Genomic DNA, 14,128 nt, shown 5'->3' on the forward strand with positions numbered 1-14,128 from the left:
ATTTGGTGGCACCGTGTGCAGTCTGCCACACCTTTCACCTGCCTTCATCCTCCCACTACTCATTCATTTTCAGTGATGTGGATTTGGGCCTAAGGATGCAAGGCTCTGTTCCTCTATGCTCAGGACAACCCTGTATGATACCAGAATCCTGCAAGCTCTCAGGAAAAGGAGAAGATAAACTTCTATGCTGTCACCTTTAAGGAGTTAACCTCAGGTTCAATTACTCTGCAAGACAACACTCTAAAAACAAAAATCATACTCTGCCTCATTCATATGCCAAGTAAAAAGTCGCTACTGAATTACTTTATCATAAATTTTATTATCCATAGTGTTTATAAAATGTATGCTGGTATATAAACCAAGTCTTCCCTTTTTGGATTTGTCAGCAGAAACCTGATTGGATTTCTCTCAGGTGCCAAGTAGGTCATCCACAAGTGGTCTAGCCCATGAATACATGTCCCTCCCACACAAAGTGGCCACAGTTTGTCATCCCCAATACTGTTTTATATGCAGCTGGGGAAAGCATCACTGCCTCTCGTGGGTTTTATGTCCTATTCCTCTTGCTTATTTTATCTCCTTCCTTTAATTTCCTTGTCTCTGATGGCACTCAGCTTGCATTCATGAGTGGAGACCTCTTGTGAAATTAAGCCACAGCACACAGTCAATCAATCTGTGCTCATCAGGGGTAAGGAAAGGAAAGTCAAGTGAAGGCAGAGACAGTCATTCCTTTTAGGAGAGGAAATGGCAGGAGGGGGCTGGCTAGAGTTGGTCGGCCTCTCTGCTCCCCTGTTACCATCATCGCCATCACTGTTGTTCCTTGTCCCAGTAGAGGCCATGGGATAGGAGAGGGGTATGTTTTCTGACAGCCTACTTTATCAGCATTCACACCAAAACAGCTGCCGAGAAGCTTTGAAATTCAAAACCACTGCAAGAGATGCGAAAGTTATGGCTTCTGGTGTTGCTAACTCCTTGCAACTTGAGAAAGTGCCAACATAAAGATCCAGAGGAGGGGGGACCGGGCTTCATGTCCTTCTTCACAGAACAGACATCAGCCTCAGTTCCAAAACCACAGTGCAAATGGCTTTACCACCAACTTCTCGGGGCAGTAGATTTTGATGGGCTCCGACTTCATAACCAGGTAAGTGAGGAGTGGAAAGGGGAGACCTGGAGGCCACAACACACACGTGAGCTCCAGGGCAAAAAGGAGAAAAGTGAAATTTCCTTATTCAAAATCAATTCTGTTTCTTTAAAGGAATGGATCTTTTTGACTGGAACTGGTGAATTAAAGGGGGGCAGGGAAAGGAATCACTGATTTTTGAAAAGGTGAGGCCACATTTGCAGAGTCGTCTGGCGAGAAACCTCTATAGAGACTAGATCAGCAGAGAGGGTTTTTGTTCAGCATTGGAGAGTGAACCTCGCTGGCTTTCATTCTCTGCACTGGCAGGGAGGAGGCATTGATGACGCCCGTTCCAACAGCTGCTTTGTGCTAATGTGTTTTCTTGTGGCTCCGCCAGGTGACACTCTAACCCTTGGGCCCTCAGCCAGTTCAACCCAGAAAGCCAGTCTCTGCCACTGTGGCCCAGATGTGACACTGACTTTCCTGTTTCTCTTTGCTAGTTCATGAATAGAAGTCCACATTTTTGTTTTTATTTTTGTTTTTCTCTGGTTGTTTTCATAGAACAGGGCCAAGGAGGAAGGAAAGACTCTTGACTGAATATCAACATTAGGAAGAAACCTCTTTGTTGGATCTTTTGTTTTTCAGAAAAATTTCAGGTCACATAAACCAGTGTTGGTTACTGTTCTGTGCCCTGGTTGGATTGCCCCAAATTCTAGGCTTGGGGAATTCTTGCCTCTAGTCAGAGGGAAAAGTCAGAGCATCAAAATGCCAAGCTGAATGTCCCAACAAAAAAAAGTGAAGGTAACAAGAGGAAAATACAGAATTTTTCTGTAGGGTATCCTAAGCAAATCCCCTTGTCTCCACCACCAGCAGGCATCCAAAAAACAACAGTGCCTTGCTTTATCCTCCCCACCTTCTGAGAGCCGTGTCCATGTGTAGTCTTCAGGCCCTTACTCACTGAAAGGTCCTACAGATACTTTAGTCACCAGATCTCCTTGGTTGGGGTCCCAAGTACCGTCATTCTGAATTTACTGAGTTACCCTTCCTTCCCTCCCACTCCAGTATCTAGGAGCTTGGGGCCCGAAGGTTCTCAAGAACCCATTAACCCAGCCACCTCACTCCTGGTTCTGTTATCCCAGATTCTGCTACTTGCCACCATCACAGTCTCCTGAGTTGATTGTATATTATGGATTTGCTTAATATATGCCCTTAATTAGATTTCTGTGGCATCCGCCACCCACTCCCAGCGCTGCTCCCTTCTGCCCACTACTGAGCATAAATGTTGTGAAAACACATTCTGAAGTCTCTCTGCCCTTTGGTACCATCGCCTTCCACACCTTCCAGAAGGAGAGGTTGCCTCTTAACAGGTTTTAGAATCAATCACTCTCTCTCCTTCTCTTAATTTTTAAATCAATGAAGCATACTTCATCAAGGTATGGTTGTTATCAACTTATACAAATTAAATCAGTAACTGATAAGATTAAAGGGAGCTTTCTTATGAAAAATAGTTTTTCTCATTATAAAAATGGTGCATTCTCAACATAGAAAATCTGAGAAATAAATAAACAGAGAGAGAAGAGAGAATATTTGCCCATAGTGTTATCCCCTACATACACTAGCAAGCATCTTGGTATCTTTCCTTCCAAAAGATTTTCAAGGCATTTGTTATATAGTCACAATCATATGATACTTCTTAATATAACATGAGTATTTTTCCATATTACTAACAATTTTCTGTAACCTAAGTGTTCATTTCTGTTTATATTATGGACATGCCTTAAAATTTGCTTAGCCATTGCCTTCTTGTTAAACAATTAGCAAGTTTTCTAATTATAATCCGAATGACAAATAACACTTCATAGAACCTCTTCACATGTCATTTTTAAAAAGTATCCCTTGAGCACAGATTCACAAAGAGTAGGCCCATTTTTAGGGTTTTTTGATAATACTGCCAAATTGAATGTGTTATATACCCCTTATTCCCAGTCTTCTATCATCAGTGCAGGAGAATATGCTTGTCAAGCGAACTCCATCACTACTGGACAGACTTCTTTTTTAAATTTCATTCATTTAGAAGTGCAAGTATCTCACTAATCTAAATTGTGGTGTTTTGATTACTGCTGTAGGTAACATTTTCCCATGTTTCATGAGTTGCTTTTCCTTTCCTTGAATTTCCAATAAACATGCTTTCCCATTTACCTAATCTTAGATTTTTTCTAAATATAAGCAATATATGTAAATTGCTTATGTATTAAAATATTAACCCAAGAGAATTGAAAGCATATGTCCACATAAAAGCTTAGACATGAATGTTTATAGCAGCATGAATCATAATAGCCAAAAGGTGGAAACAACCAAATGTCTATCAGCTGATGATGGGTAAACAAGTGGGATACAATGGAATATTCTTCAGCCATAAAAAGGAATGAAATAGTAATTCATGCTACGAAATGAATGAACCTTGAAAACATTATGCCAAGTAAAAGATTCCAGTCACCCAAGGCCACATATTATATGCTTCATATAAAATGTCCAGAATAAGCAAGTCCACAGAGACGTAAAGTAGATTAGTGGTTGCCAGGGGCTAGAGTGAGACGGGAATGGAAGTAACTGCTTTATGGGGATAGGTTTCTTTTTGGGTAATGAAGACATTCTGGAATTAGGTCGTGGTAATGGTTTCCTTTGTAAATACATTAAAAACCACTGAACTGTACACTTCTAAGAGGATGGATTTTGTGGTACGTGAATTATATCTCAATAAAAATAAAATAAGATAAAATTTTAAAATACTAACCACAAGGAACTTTTGTATGATCTAAAAAGGCATGGGAGAAGGCCTGAAAAACTTTACAATCTGCGCTCTAAATCTTTCTGAACCCTTAGGCATAGACAGTTTAAATGCACCCTTATTTTTATCACCATTTCACTTTTGTCTTAACCCTAAGATAGAAGTGAAGTTGAATGTAAGAAGAAAGTATTCTTCCCACCTTTGGAGCCTTTCCACAGTTTGGTGTTAAAATCTCATTTGGCCTTTTGGGTTTGGGAATGGTTCCAGCATTTAGTTGACTGCAATGTGAAATTTCACCATTGGCATCTAATGCTTCCATTTCTTTTTATTAAGTGTTTTTAAATCTCTGGGCATTGGGGAATGGAAGGCGATACAGAAGGGAAAGGAGAAAATGCTACAGGCCTGTGAGCTGCTGCTTCCAAGCCTGGGGGTCATTTGAACAAGACAAGCCAGAGGAAGCACCAAAAAAATATTCTAGGTGCCAGGAATGTGGCTTTCTCTGAAAGTAATGTGACATTTTATGAGTGATTTATGTTAGTTCAATTCCCTTGCTGAGCGGTATAGAACAAAATCCATCTTCCTCACCCTCCAGAGTGCCTTTGCAAGTCAAGCGTAAATGATCAAGTGGGTCCAACTCCACCTTGTACTATTTCTGAAGCAAAGCTTTGATTTGATTTTTAAATAAGCTCTGTTCTTCCATTGTTGCATGTGGCCAGGGCCTGTATTGTGTATGTTTCTGCTTTCACATCAGTCTTCTCACCTCAGAGATAGAGTGGTTTATCACTTGTGTTTGGTGGGGGCCTTGCCCTCACAGGACCCCACCATGAGCAGAAATTTGCTATTTTGTGCTTGGAGGAGGCCTTACATGTATAGCTCAGTTTATGCAGTAAATATATTCTATAAAGTTTTGCCTATAAAGCAAATCACGTTTTAAAGGCAGTAGGAAGGGTCACGTTTATACCAAAGAAACCAATCCTGATTCCTTCCCGGTATATATAAATACCCCACCATGTCTATCAGGAAACTAAGGGCTGCTTTCCTGTCATTGGCTCAAACGTTCATTAAGATGCCAAACCACATCATGGAAGCTGGTGACTCACTACAGCGAGCCTGGTCCCAGCACCCCTACAGAGCCAGTCTCAGGGGGTAAAGTGTGAATGTGGGGGAGTGAGGCCCAGTACCCGAAATCCGGGCCTTCATTAGTCATGCGCATGAAGTCTGGCTCTGTAGGACCGGGGACCTTCCCCACAGGGCTCTCCCTCCGCTCTTCCCACCCTCACACCCACACCCGTCCGTGGCCTGGCCAGGATTCCACGGGGCGAGAGGCGACTCCAGTGTAGCAGCTCCATGTGCTGGCGATGGAATCCGTCTTGTCTGGCGTCAGATCCCATCTCCACCCCTGACCGAGCTGCGGACAAATTCCCAACCCTTCTGTTCCTCCGTTGTAAAGTGAGGGAAAGTGATGATACCTCCATCTTAGGGGTTGTCCTGAGACTTTACTGAGATAGATGTTCCAGCACATAGCACAGCACCTGGCTTGCGAGGAGCCCTTATTTTATTTTGGTCATCGCTGCCAAGGTTGAAGCTTTCATCTCCGTGGTGCTCCCTCCCACTAAAATATGTATTTGTTTTCTATTGCTGTATAACAAGTTGCTAACGTCGTGGCTTAAACAACAGCCATTTATGAGCTCTCAGCTCCGAGTCTCGAGTCCAGGCCTGGTGTGGCTGGCCTCTCTGTTCACAAGGCTGACAGCCTCCTTATCTGGAGTCTTGACTGGAGAAGAATCCATTTCCAGGCTCCATCACATTCTTGACCCTTCGGTTCCTTGTGGTTGTAAGACTGAGGTCCCCATTTCTTTCCTGTCCCCAGCTGACGACTATTCCCAGTTCCTAGAGGCTAGCCACATTCCGGGCCATGTAACCTGCTCTGGCTTCAAAGCCAGCAATGGAATGCCTCCCGTGCTTTGAATCCGCTTCTCCAGAAAGAGCCAAGTCCCTCTCCAGGGCTCACCTGGTGAGGTCACATCCACCTAAGATAGTCCCTCTTTGTGAAAGGCAGCTGTGCCAAATAAAATACCTAAGCTCAGAAGTCATTCACAAGGCCCAGGGCTTGTACACTGGGGGCAGGAATCTGGGTCACACCTCTTCAGCAAGGCATGTATTTTCAGTGAGCAGCCCACAGAGGGTTTTTCCTTGTTGGTGGAGTCCTACGTGCTCTTTTTTTAGCTGGTCTCGGACGACTGGCAGGAGCCAGCACCACTGCTGTATGTTGTTCAGCCCTCAAGTACTTACATCTCCAAACTGCTGTCCCAAGTGTGACCTTATCTCTGCTTCAGGACCTTGGGGAGTGTTTGTGCTTTCAGGATTGTCCAGCAGGGTCCCCAGTCATCATGGGCCCTTCTGTCCTGGCTGTCCCCAGAAGACAGCACTGTGTGTGCTCCCTTGTGGAGGTATCAAGACGCAGTGTCCTACAAAGAGGATTGAAAATCATCATAAAGGATTGGAAATGTTAGGAAATTTGGGTGACAGGTTCTGGGGACCAACTACCATTGCTGCCTGTGTGTGGCATTCATCTGCCCCACATGTGCTCCAGCAATTACATGGGGACATCTAAGGCCAGGCTTCTGTAGACTTCAAGGGTTTCGTTTTCTCCTTTGAGAATGGAGCAAAACACCTCAAGTTGATTCTTGTGAGTGTTCCCCATTTCTACAAGGATCAAAAGCCCCCTGCCATGAAGTTAAGTCATTTCTCTCTGCCACATCTTCTTGCCTCGTGCTATTGCTGCAAAGGGGGTTTGCTTCTTAAGCTGCGAGTTTTCCCTTTTCTCTTAGAGCTGTGGATGAAACTGTGCCGTCAATCTACAGTTCAGCTTAAATTATTTTTCAACTGTCCCCATCTCAGTTACTTGTGTTTGGTTTCTAGGTTCCCTTCCTTGTTCTTTTATTTTGATACCTGCCCAGGTAAAGTGGAGACCAGCTAAAGGAACAGTGAATGATAGCACCCAGAAACATGCCACATCAGGGTACAGGCCACCGTGGCTTTACCTGTCACTCTCCAAAGTCTGGGCTGTCAGGAGTAAGGATGGTGACTTATGCCTAAGGCTGTCACTTCTCCACACCCACCTTAGCTAGTTTCTGAGACAAAAGTGCTTATGCTGCTTAAATTAAAGTTACTTGTTGTCAGTTTTACCTTTCCTCTTCCTGCCATCCCTCCTCTGCCTGCAAATTTATGTGTCTCAAGTGAAAGTAATTTGCTTTTGCCGAAGACTGCCAGTGGCCTTTTTCCATTTTTGCTACCTAGGTCTCACACACACCTGAAATCTTCTCAAAAGTTCTGTGATGCTATAACCTGTGCATACAGGTGTTGCATTATTGATTGGCATATGAGACAACATGAACATGTCTGTATTTAGGGGCCATCTAGCCGGCCGGAATGTGGTCTCTGGCATCAGTGGAGGGAATGGACGTTCGACCAGACTCACCGTAGATCGGCAGCCAGAGTAGCAGATACATTCCATCCTTTATGTCACCTTCAGTCCATCCCTCGAGGGCGATGTGAATGAGGGCCCTGGGCCGCACATGGCATAGCACCCAAAAGTGATGGCATCTGACAGCTCATGGGAGCAGGGTGTGTCAATCCTTGGAGTCTCTCTTTGGCAACTCTTCCCCAAGTTGCTTAACACTGTTGGCACATACGAGGAGATTTGTAGGACTAAGGAAATTGTACGTAAATCAGTTTTGACTTAGATAGTAGAAATAGAGCCCCTTAGTTTGCAGTAGGATTGGCAAATAGGGAGCTTTACAGCTCTAATCCAGACACTTTGACTATAGGCGCAGGACCCTGTTGGTCCAAGTGCTTCTCCATCCGTTTTTCTAGGCAGAGCAACGTGCGGGGAACGATGGTCGTGAGTTCATGGTGTGTGATTTATACTGACCAGAGTCACTCCAGGGACCCACTCTTGCAATGACATTATTCAGTGTTTCCCAATGCCCCACAGATCTCGAACAAGTATATTAGTGCATTATATGTTTATGATGAACCTATAGTAGTGGCCATAAAAGCCCCACCACAAAACTGTGCGTAATAAAGGCTATTTTCATTGTAACTCGAATGCTGAGAAGTTTGCCTCGTGGCAAGGAGCCTGAAGCCACATTGCGTACAACTCACGTGGCATCTTCTGACTCTCCATCAGGAAATCGTTAGTCAGACCACCCCAAGGGGGAGGAAGAAGACCACAAGTTCTTATACAAATATTTTCATTATGATTAACTTTTGATGGCTTGAGCCTGCATTTCCTGATTTCCTTCAGTTGCTTCATGTTTGTCATGAAGGGGAAAGAGTAAGCAAGACCAGTGCAGAAATTTTCCTTACTCAAAACTATAAATACATGAAGTTGTAACAGAGCTGTGCCTTCTATAAAAGAGAATTGTTTTCTCCACAAGGATTTTGATTGAGTTTTTGCATTGAATCATTTAACACGTTGCGTACGGCGGTGTTTAAATCCCTCGTGAAGATTCTCGTGATCCGTACGCAACATGTTAACAAATATTTACTGAGCTCCTTTTGTGTGTCAGGCACTGTTCTGGACACTGGACATGTAATAATAAAACAAAAACCAACACATAATCGCTGTCTTTACGTGCTTACTATTTATTTTCTTCCATTATTTGATAGAATTATATGTAAGCTGTTATTCGTCTATTACAATAGGAATACTTTTTTTAGTGGATTTTGGAAGACTGTTTTTTCTTAGTTTGGTTACTTGTAGGGTCCTGTATTCTGCAGGGTTCTGATGTAGGATTTTGTTCTGTTTTGTTGGAGTTGGAAGAGTAGTTTATAATCAGAGTTCTCATTGATTTTAGATTCTTTTCTCTATACAGGGACAAGCTTCTAGAGAAAAGTCAGAGCATTTCATGTCAATTTTTTAACTCACCTCTTTTTACCTAGCATACCTAAGGAAGACATTCTGGATTGCATGCTAATCGCATGCATATAAGGAAAACAGCTGTTATACTGTTTCAGAGCTGCAGGTGTAAATTCTTTCCTCTCCACAGATCAGGATTTCTTGGCCTTGACACTATTAGCATTTGGAGCCCGGTAATTCTTTGTTGTTGGAGGCTGTCCTGTTCATTGTGGGATGTTTGGCAGCCTCCTTGACCTTTACCCACTAGGTGTCAGTAGTATCCCTTATCCCCGAGTTGTGACAGCCAAAACTGTCTCCAGCTATTGTCTAATATGTCCCTTGGTGGGGAAGCAAAATCACCCCTGGTGTAAATGCTGTTATTCTGTGATTCAGGTCTCACATCCTCTAAATACAGTAGATTAGTGAAATCCCTGAAAAAAGCACCTGGGACAAGAAGTGTCTTCCGTCTGTCCTTTGTAGAAGCTTGGAGTGATATTCCACCATGAAAGAGTTAATATACAGCGAGCAAGACATTTGTCAGTCTGATGAAGCAATACCCACAACAAATGATGAAATTCCTTCAGTAAGTCATGCCTTGGAGATGTTTTTTTCATTTGCTATTGGAAACTTGTTAAAATCGCATTCATTTACCGTAAGTTAGAGAGCATGTTGGACACAGTATACTGTAAGTTAATCGTGAATGATTTACAAGTAAATGTGTTCCAGATTTGGTGATCTCAGCTCAAGCAGTGGGCGGCTCACTTCCAAACACTTCCATTCTCAGGGACTCACATTAAATTCAGTAAGTGTTTATTGAAACATGTAATGTGAAGGACTAGAGTCTGATATTGCTTCCATGACCCCTCCAGAAGAAAAGCAGTGCTCAGACAGTGCCCCCCAAGAGGCTCCATATCTGACGTGGCGCTCCCTACTTTGGTTTGCAAGATACTGTACAAAAGCTAACTCTTTCATTCTCCTTCACTGCATCAAGTCCCTTCCCATCCTATACCCGCTGTGCCCTCCCCAGTGAATACATGTAATTACACATGGTGTGATGTATTTCTTATTTTGTTCTTTGGTCCCAAATGGGCCACTTTTCCTAGTTTTGCCAAGGATATCCATTGCCTACCTCCCCACTGCCAGCTTGACAGGGTATTGCAGTCCATAATGAGGGTCATTTAACCAACTTGTATTTCTGAATCATCTTCACTTCTCACACACACCAATAGATTCAAAAGCGTAAGGCAAACTGCAGATAAATGTCACTGGAAGAAGGGTTGGTCTTGATGCAAAGAGAAAGAAAGGGTGAAAGAAACATGGTGGGCTAGAGAATCTTCGCTCATTCAATTGCTCTTTCTTGAGGGCTTGCTCTGTGTCCAGGAACTAGCAATAAAACCATGACAAAAATAGACAGGCCCCTGCTTTCCTGGAACTCACAGTCAATTGTGCAATGAAACAAGTGGACCGACCATGTTTTAGTATGGTGCAGTAGGTGCCAATCTGAGGGAAATCAAGATGTCATGGGAGCACATCAGAAGAGTACCACCTCAGCCTGGGGGAGGATGGAGAATCAGAGAAGACATTGCAAAGGAAGCAGTGTCTTAACTGGAACATGAAGGGTTATGTTATGTTATATTGCATATCAAAGAGGACAGGGAGAGAGTGTCCAAAGCCATGTTCCACGGCCTGAAGGGGAGTGGGAAGAGGGAAACCTTTGAGGAACTGAGAAGTTCAGCATGTTTGGATAGTACAGTGTGAGACAGGAAGAATGAGAATAAACAAGAAGAAGCAAAGAAGGACGCTTCTTGGGATTCAGACTTGAGCAAGTGGGCAATCAGCAGTGCCATTTACTGAGGTGAGATGCTCAGGAGGTGTAGGTTTGGAGGCGGGTGGGGTGACGATGACGTGGGTCTTGAATCTACCATTACCTCTAGAACATGGGGATGGTATTTTTTAAGTGTTTCTGAAATATGTCAGCAGCTAATGGACGTGTAGATAATTCATTAGCAGCTTCCAATGATGTTGTTACGGTAGGCTGTCATGACATCCTGCAAATAACTCGGACCGCTTAGTTTCTGCCCATTAATTTTTTACCCAGCAACTATTTCTTCATTTTGATACTTATCATTATCTTATTGCTTGAAACTTGCCAAATGAGTCCTGAAGAATGGGTACCCATGAGTGCAGAAGTGCGGTGAGTCGTTTCGGGGCTGTATTCTGGCTTTTCCAACACACCTTTACCCTCTTCTTTAGATTTCCTTAGCCATGACGGAGGTTTGTATTCTAATATGATATAGACTCATTTCCTAGAGCATATATTATTTTTTGAGATGATGGTCGAAAAGCATAATAGTAAGTGTTATTAGGCTGTCTACAGGCAGGTGTGTGATACTGCAGAATTTTAAAGGGTGTAGACCTCATTTGAGGAAAATTGCTGGGTGGCGAACGTCAACTCTGTGTTGATCCCATCGTCCAGAGCGGATGGGGAGCAAATGTGATAAGTCAAGGGCACTGAGATTGCGTCTAACCATCAACCCTAGCTACTGCTTTTCCTCATGCGCCTGACAGGCCTGAAATACCCCAGGGCAAGCCTTATGAATGATCCCTCTTTAATAGTCAAGCACCCCAGCAACTAAGGAGCATCCAAGTTCACATGCCTCCTTTATGTTTTCTGCAGGAATTTAGATAATGGGCTGTGTGCAATGTAAGGACAAAGAAGCTACAAAACTGACGGAGGAGAGGGATGGCAGCCTGAACCAGAGCTCCGGCTACCGCTATGGCACAGACCCCACTCCTCAGCACTATCCCAGCTTCGGTGTGACCTCCATCCCAAACTACAACAACTTCCACGCAGCCGGGGGCCAAGGACTCACCGTCTTTGGGGGGGTGAACTCTTCGTCTCATACTGGGACCTTGCGTACGAGAGGAGGGACAGGTAAGCCCTGACCGTGACCGTGACCGTGACCGAGGGCCGAGGTGGGGAGGAAGCAGCTGCTCTTCATTCTTTTGGCCATTGAACATTTGTGCTCCCATCAGCTCCCTTTGACTCAGGACTTGGCATTTAGGTTTTTCATCCATCTCCACCTAACATCTGTGAGGTGAGGAGCAATAAGGAAGCCAGAGCTTGCTGTACACATGTTGGCGGACCAAATGCTGGCGACAGGGGTGCTGCAACCCCACGTTGCTGCTCCGTGAGAGTTCTGCGTGGGTTGTGAGATACAGCTTTTCCGGGGGCACGTTCGGCCAGTGGCTCTCCCCTTCAGCTGGCGGGCTGGCTCGGCATAACTAGGGTCGTTTTTTCAAAACACAGGTGCCTGAGTCCCACCCTGGAGCTTTTGAATCAGAAGCTCTGGGACTGGATCTGAGAGTGTGTATTTTGAGTTTTCCAGATATTCATTCATTCCTTCCTCCCATCCTCCAGTTAAGAGCCACCTGACAGGGTAGCGCCTCCTCCCTCATCTTCCTTTTCTTCAGCCTGCCTGTCACTGCCCAGCCGGTGGGGTCACTGGGCAGCGTTATTTTTCTGGCCGTTCCTCGTCATTGATTCTCTGATCTTCCCGTCATCTTCCATATGACTGAGTTTATCAGCCCTCAAGTATCTTCATGTATCTTTTGCAATTTAAAATCGAATCTTACGTATCCTTAAGGGATCTTTCTCTCTCTCTTTTTTTTGTTTTTTTTTTTTGTTTTGTTTCCTTCTCTTTCCCACCACATGCTGTTTTACTGCCATGTGCATTTGCTGACTTAGCTAATACTTTGTAAAATATCTGGCATGCATCCTCAGACATATGTTTTCTGAAACATTTGCAAGTTATCTCATGCATCCTTAGTCTTCCAAGTTTCTCCCAGGATGTGAATCATGGTATTTATGTATTTGACATTATTTATTCCAAAATTGTTTTGTTCAGTACAAAAGTTTTAAGAAATACACATCCGCCATTGTGCTCTCAGCTCATCCGGGAGCTGATGTCTTATATAAGGACCCATTGTGCCTTTTTACTGGGGGAGCTGGCACTCCTGAGGCACTAGCAGGGATTTTCTTCCCTCTGCGCACAACAAGGCAGTGTAGTTAATCCAGGGAACCCGACCCAGAGCTTTGGGCCACTATGTCCTTGTGTTATGGTGGATCTAGCTTTCCCTTTAGAGCCAGCCTTACATGGGTGAATGAATGCTAGGTATGCTTACTCATCCTGTCTGCCTTCCTGGAAGGCACTTACAATGGAAAGAGGAAGGAAAGAGGCAGTCAGGCTGTCTAGGGAAGTCTCTTGAGGATGTAGGAGGAAAAAAAAAAGAAAAACCAGCCAAAGATGCACCCAGTGTGTGCTCCCTGTGCCTGCTGAGTGCTTTGCCAGCCAGACTCTGAATTCTGCTGAAACAGGCATTAACCTTGTTCATTCATTCATCAATGCTGGCTATGAATCCCTGTGTCTGAAGGTATCATTCATAATGTCACTAGAGAGTGGCATAAAGCTACTCGCCTTGAACATGTGGCTCTGTACTGTAGTCAGGGGCACTCTTAGTATAAGAGACCATCTGGTCCCTTATAAAATGAGAAAGTGAAAACATCGTACCCCCAAAGGTTGGCAGGTTTTTCTGCCTTGTATTATTTGGCTTTATTATATGCATGCCTTTCTCCCCACCACTACTTTCAGTGCTTTCAGGCTAAGAATAGTGTCTGCCTGTCCCTGTGACCTCCTTTGACTCTCCCTTCCATCCCTAGAAGGTAAAAATATCCAGTGAGAAAGTGGCGGCTGATGCAGGGAGAGAGCGGAAGCCGTCCACCCTCGTGTGCTTTGTCTTCCACACGGTGGAGCTGGGGTTTGTTTTTAAATTATGTAACGAAGGGATCTGTTAATAGAGTGTTCAGTGAGAACAGGCATGACCTTACAGGCTCCCACTTTGTTTTAAGCCAGTCTCTTTTCTAACCTTTTAAAGAAATTTAAGGAAAGGAAGGTGGTTGCCAAATGCGCCCTGCTTTGCAGGGTCAGACCTTCTGAGTGCCAGCTCTCCTAGGGGAAGTCCCACGTGGGATGGAGGAGAAAGACAAGCCCGCCTTCCTCGCTGGTTCTTGAAAAGTCCATGGGCACATCTGTTCCCTTGGAACTTCCTACACAGCAAAACGGCATCTTGGCAAAGAGTAGAATCCATGCTGTATGTTCTTCAGGCCACATCAGGCACTTTAAAGTGTGTGGAGATCAAAATGAGAAGCCAGAGAACAGAGACATGGGATGCATTAGTTATGAATCGCTGCATAACAAATTACTACAAAACTTAGCAGCTTTAAAACAATGCACGTTTGTTATCTCACAGTTTCTGTAGG

General features: G+C 44.1%; 1 protein-coding gene across 6 annotated transcripts in view; it reads left to right on the plus strand.

The window, feature by feature from the left end:
- FYN (FYN proto-oncogene, Src family tyrosine kinase) overlaps nucleotides 1-14,128 on the plus strand; it is a 204,143-nt gene that overhangs the window by 137,892 nt on the left and 52,123 nt on the right. For 5 of the 6 annotated variants that reach the window (XM_019735019.3, XM_019735015.3, XM_019735017.3 and 2 more), the window contains one exon: nucleotides 11,486-11,743. In XM_019735019.3, the coding sequence (XP_019590578.1) occupies nucleotides 11,497-11,743 (247 nt within the window). In that variant the 5' untranslated portion in view covers nucleotides 11,486-11,496. Of the gene's footprint in view, nucleotides 1-9,293; nucleotides 9,392-11,485; nucleotides 11,744-14,128 lie in introns of those variants that run through there. The other variant, XM_019735018.3, reaches the window with a different exon arrangement.

The sequence above is a fragment of the Rhinolophus sinicus genome, chromosome 2 (genome assembly GCF_057876585.1).
Source record: "Rhinolophus sinicus isolate RSI-liver-muscle chromosome 2, RSI-T2T, whole genome shotgun sequence".
Lineage (NCBI taxonomy): Eukaryota > Metazoa > Chordata > Mammalia > Chiroptera > Rhinolophidae > Rhinolophus > Rhinolophus sinicus.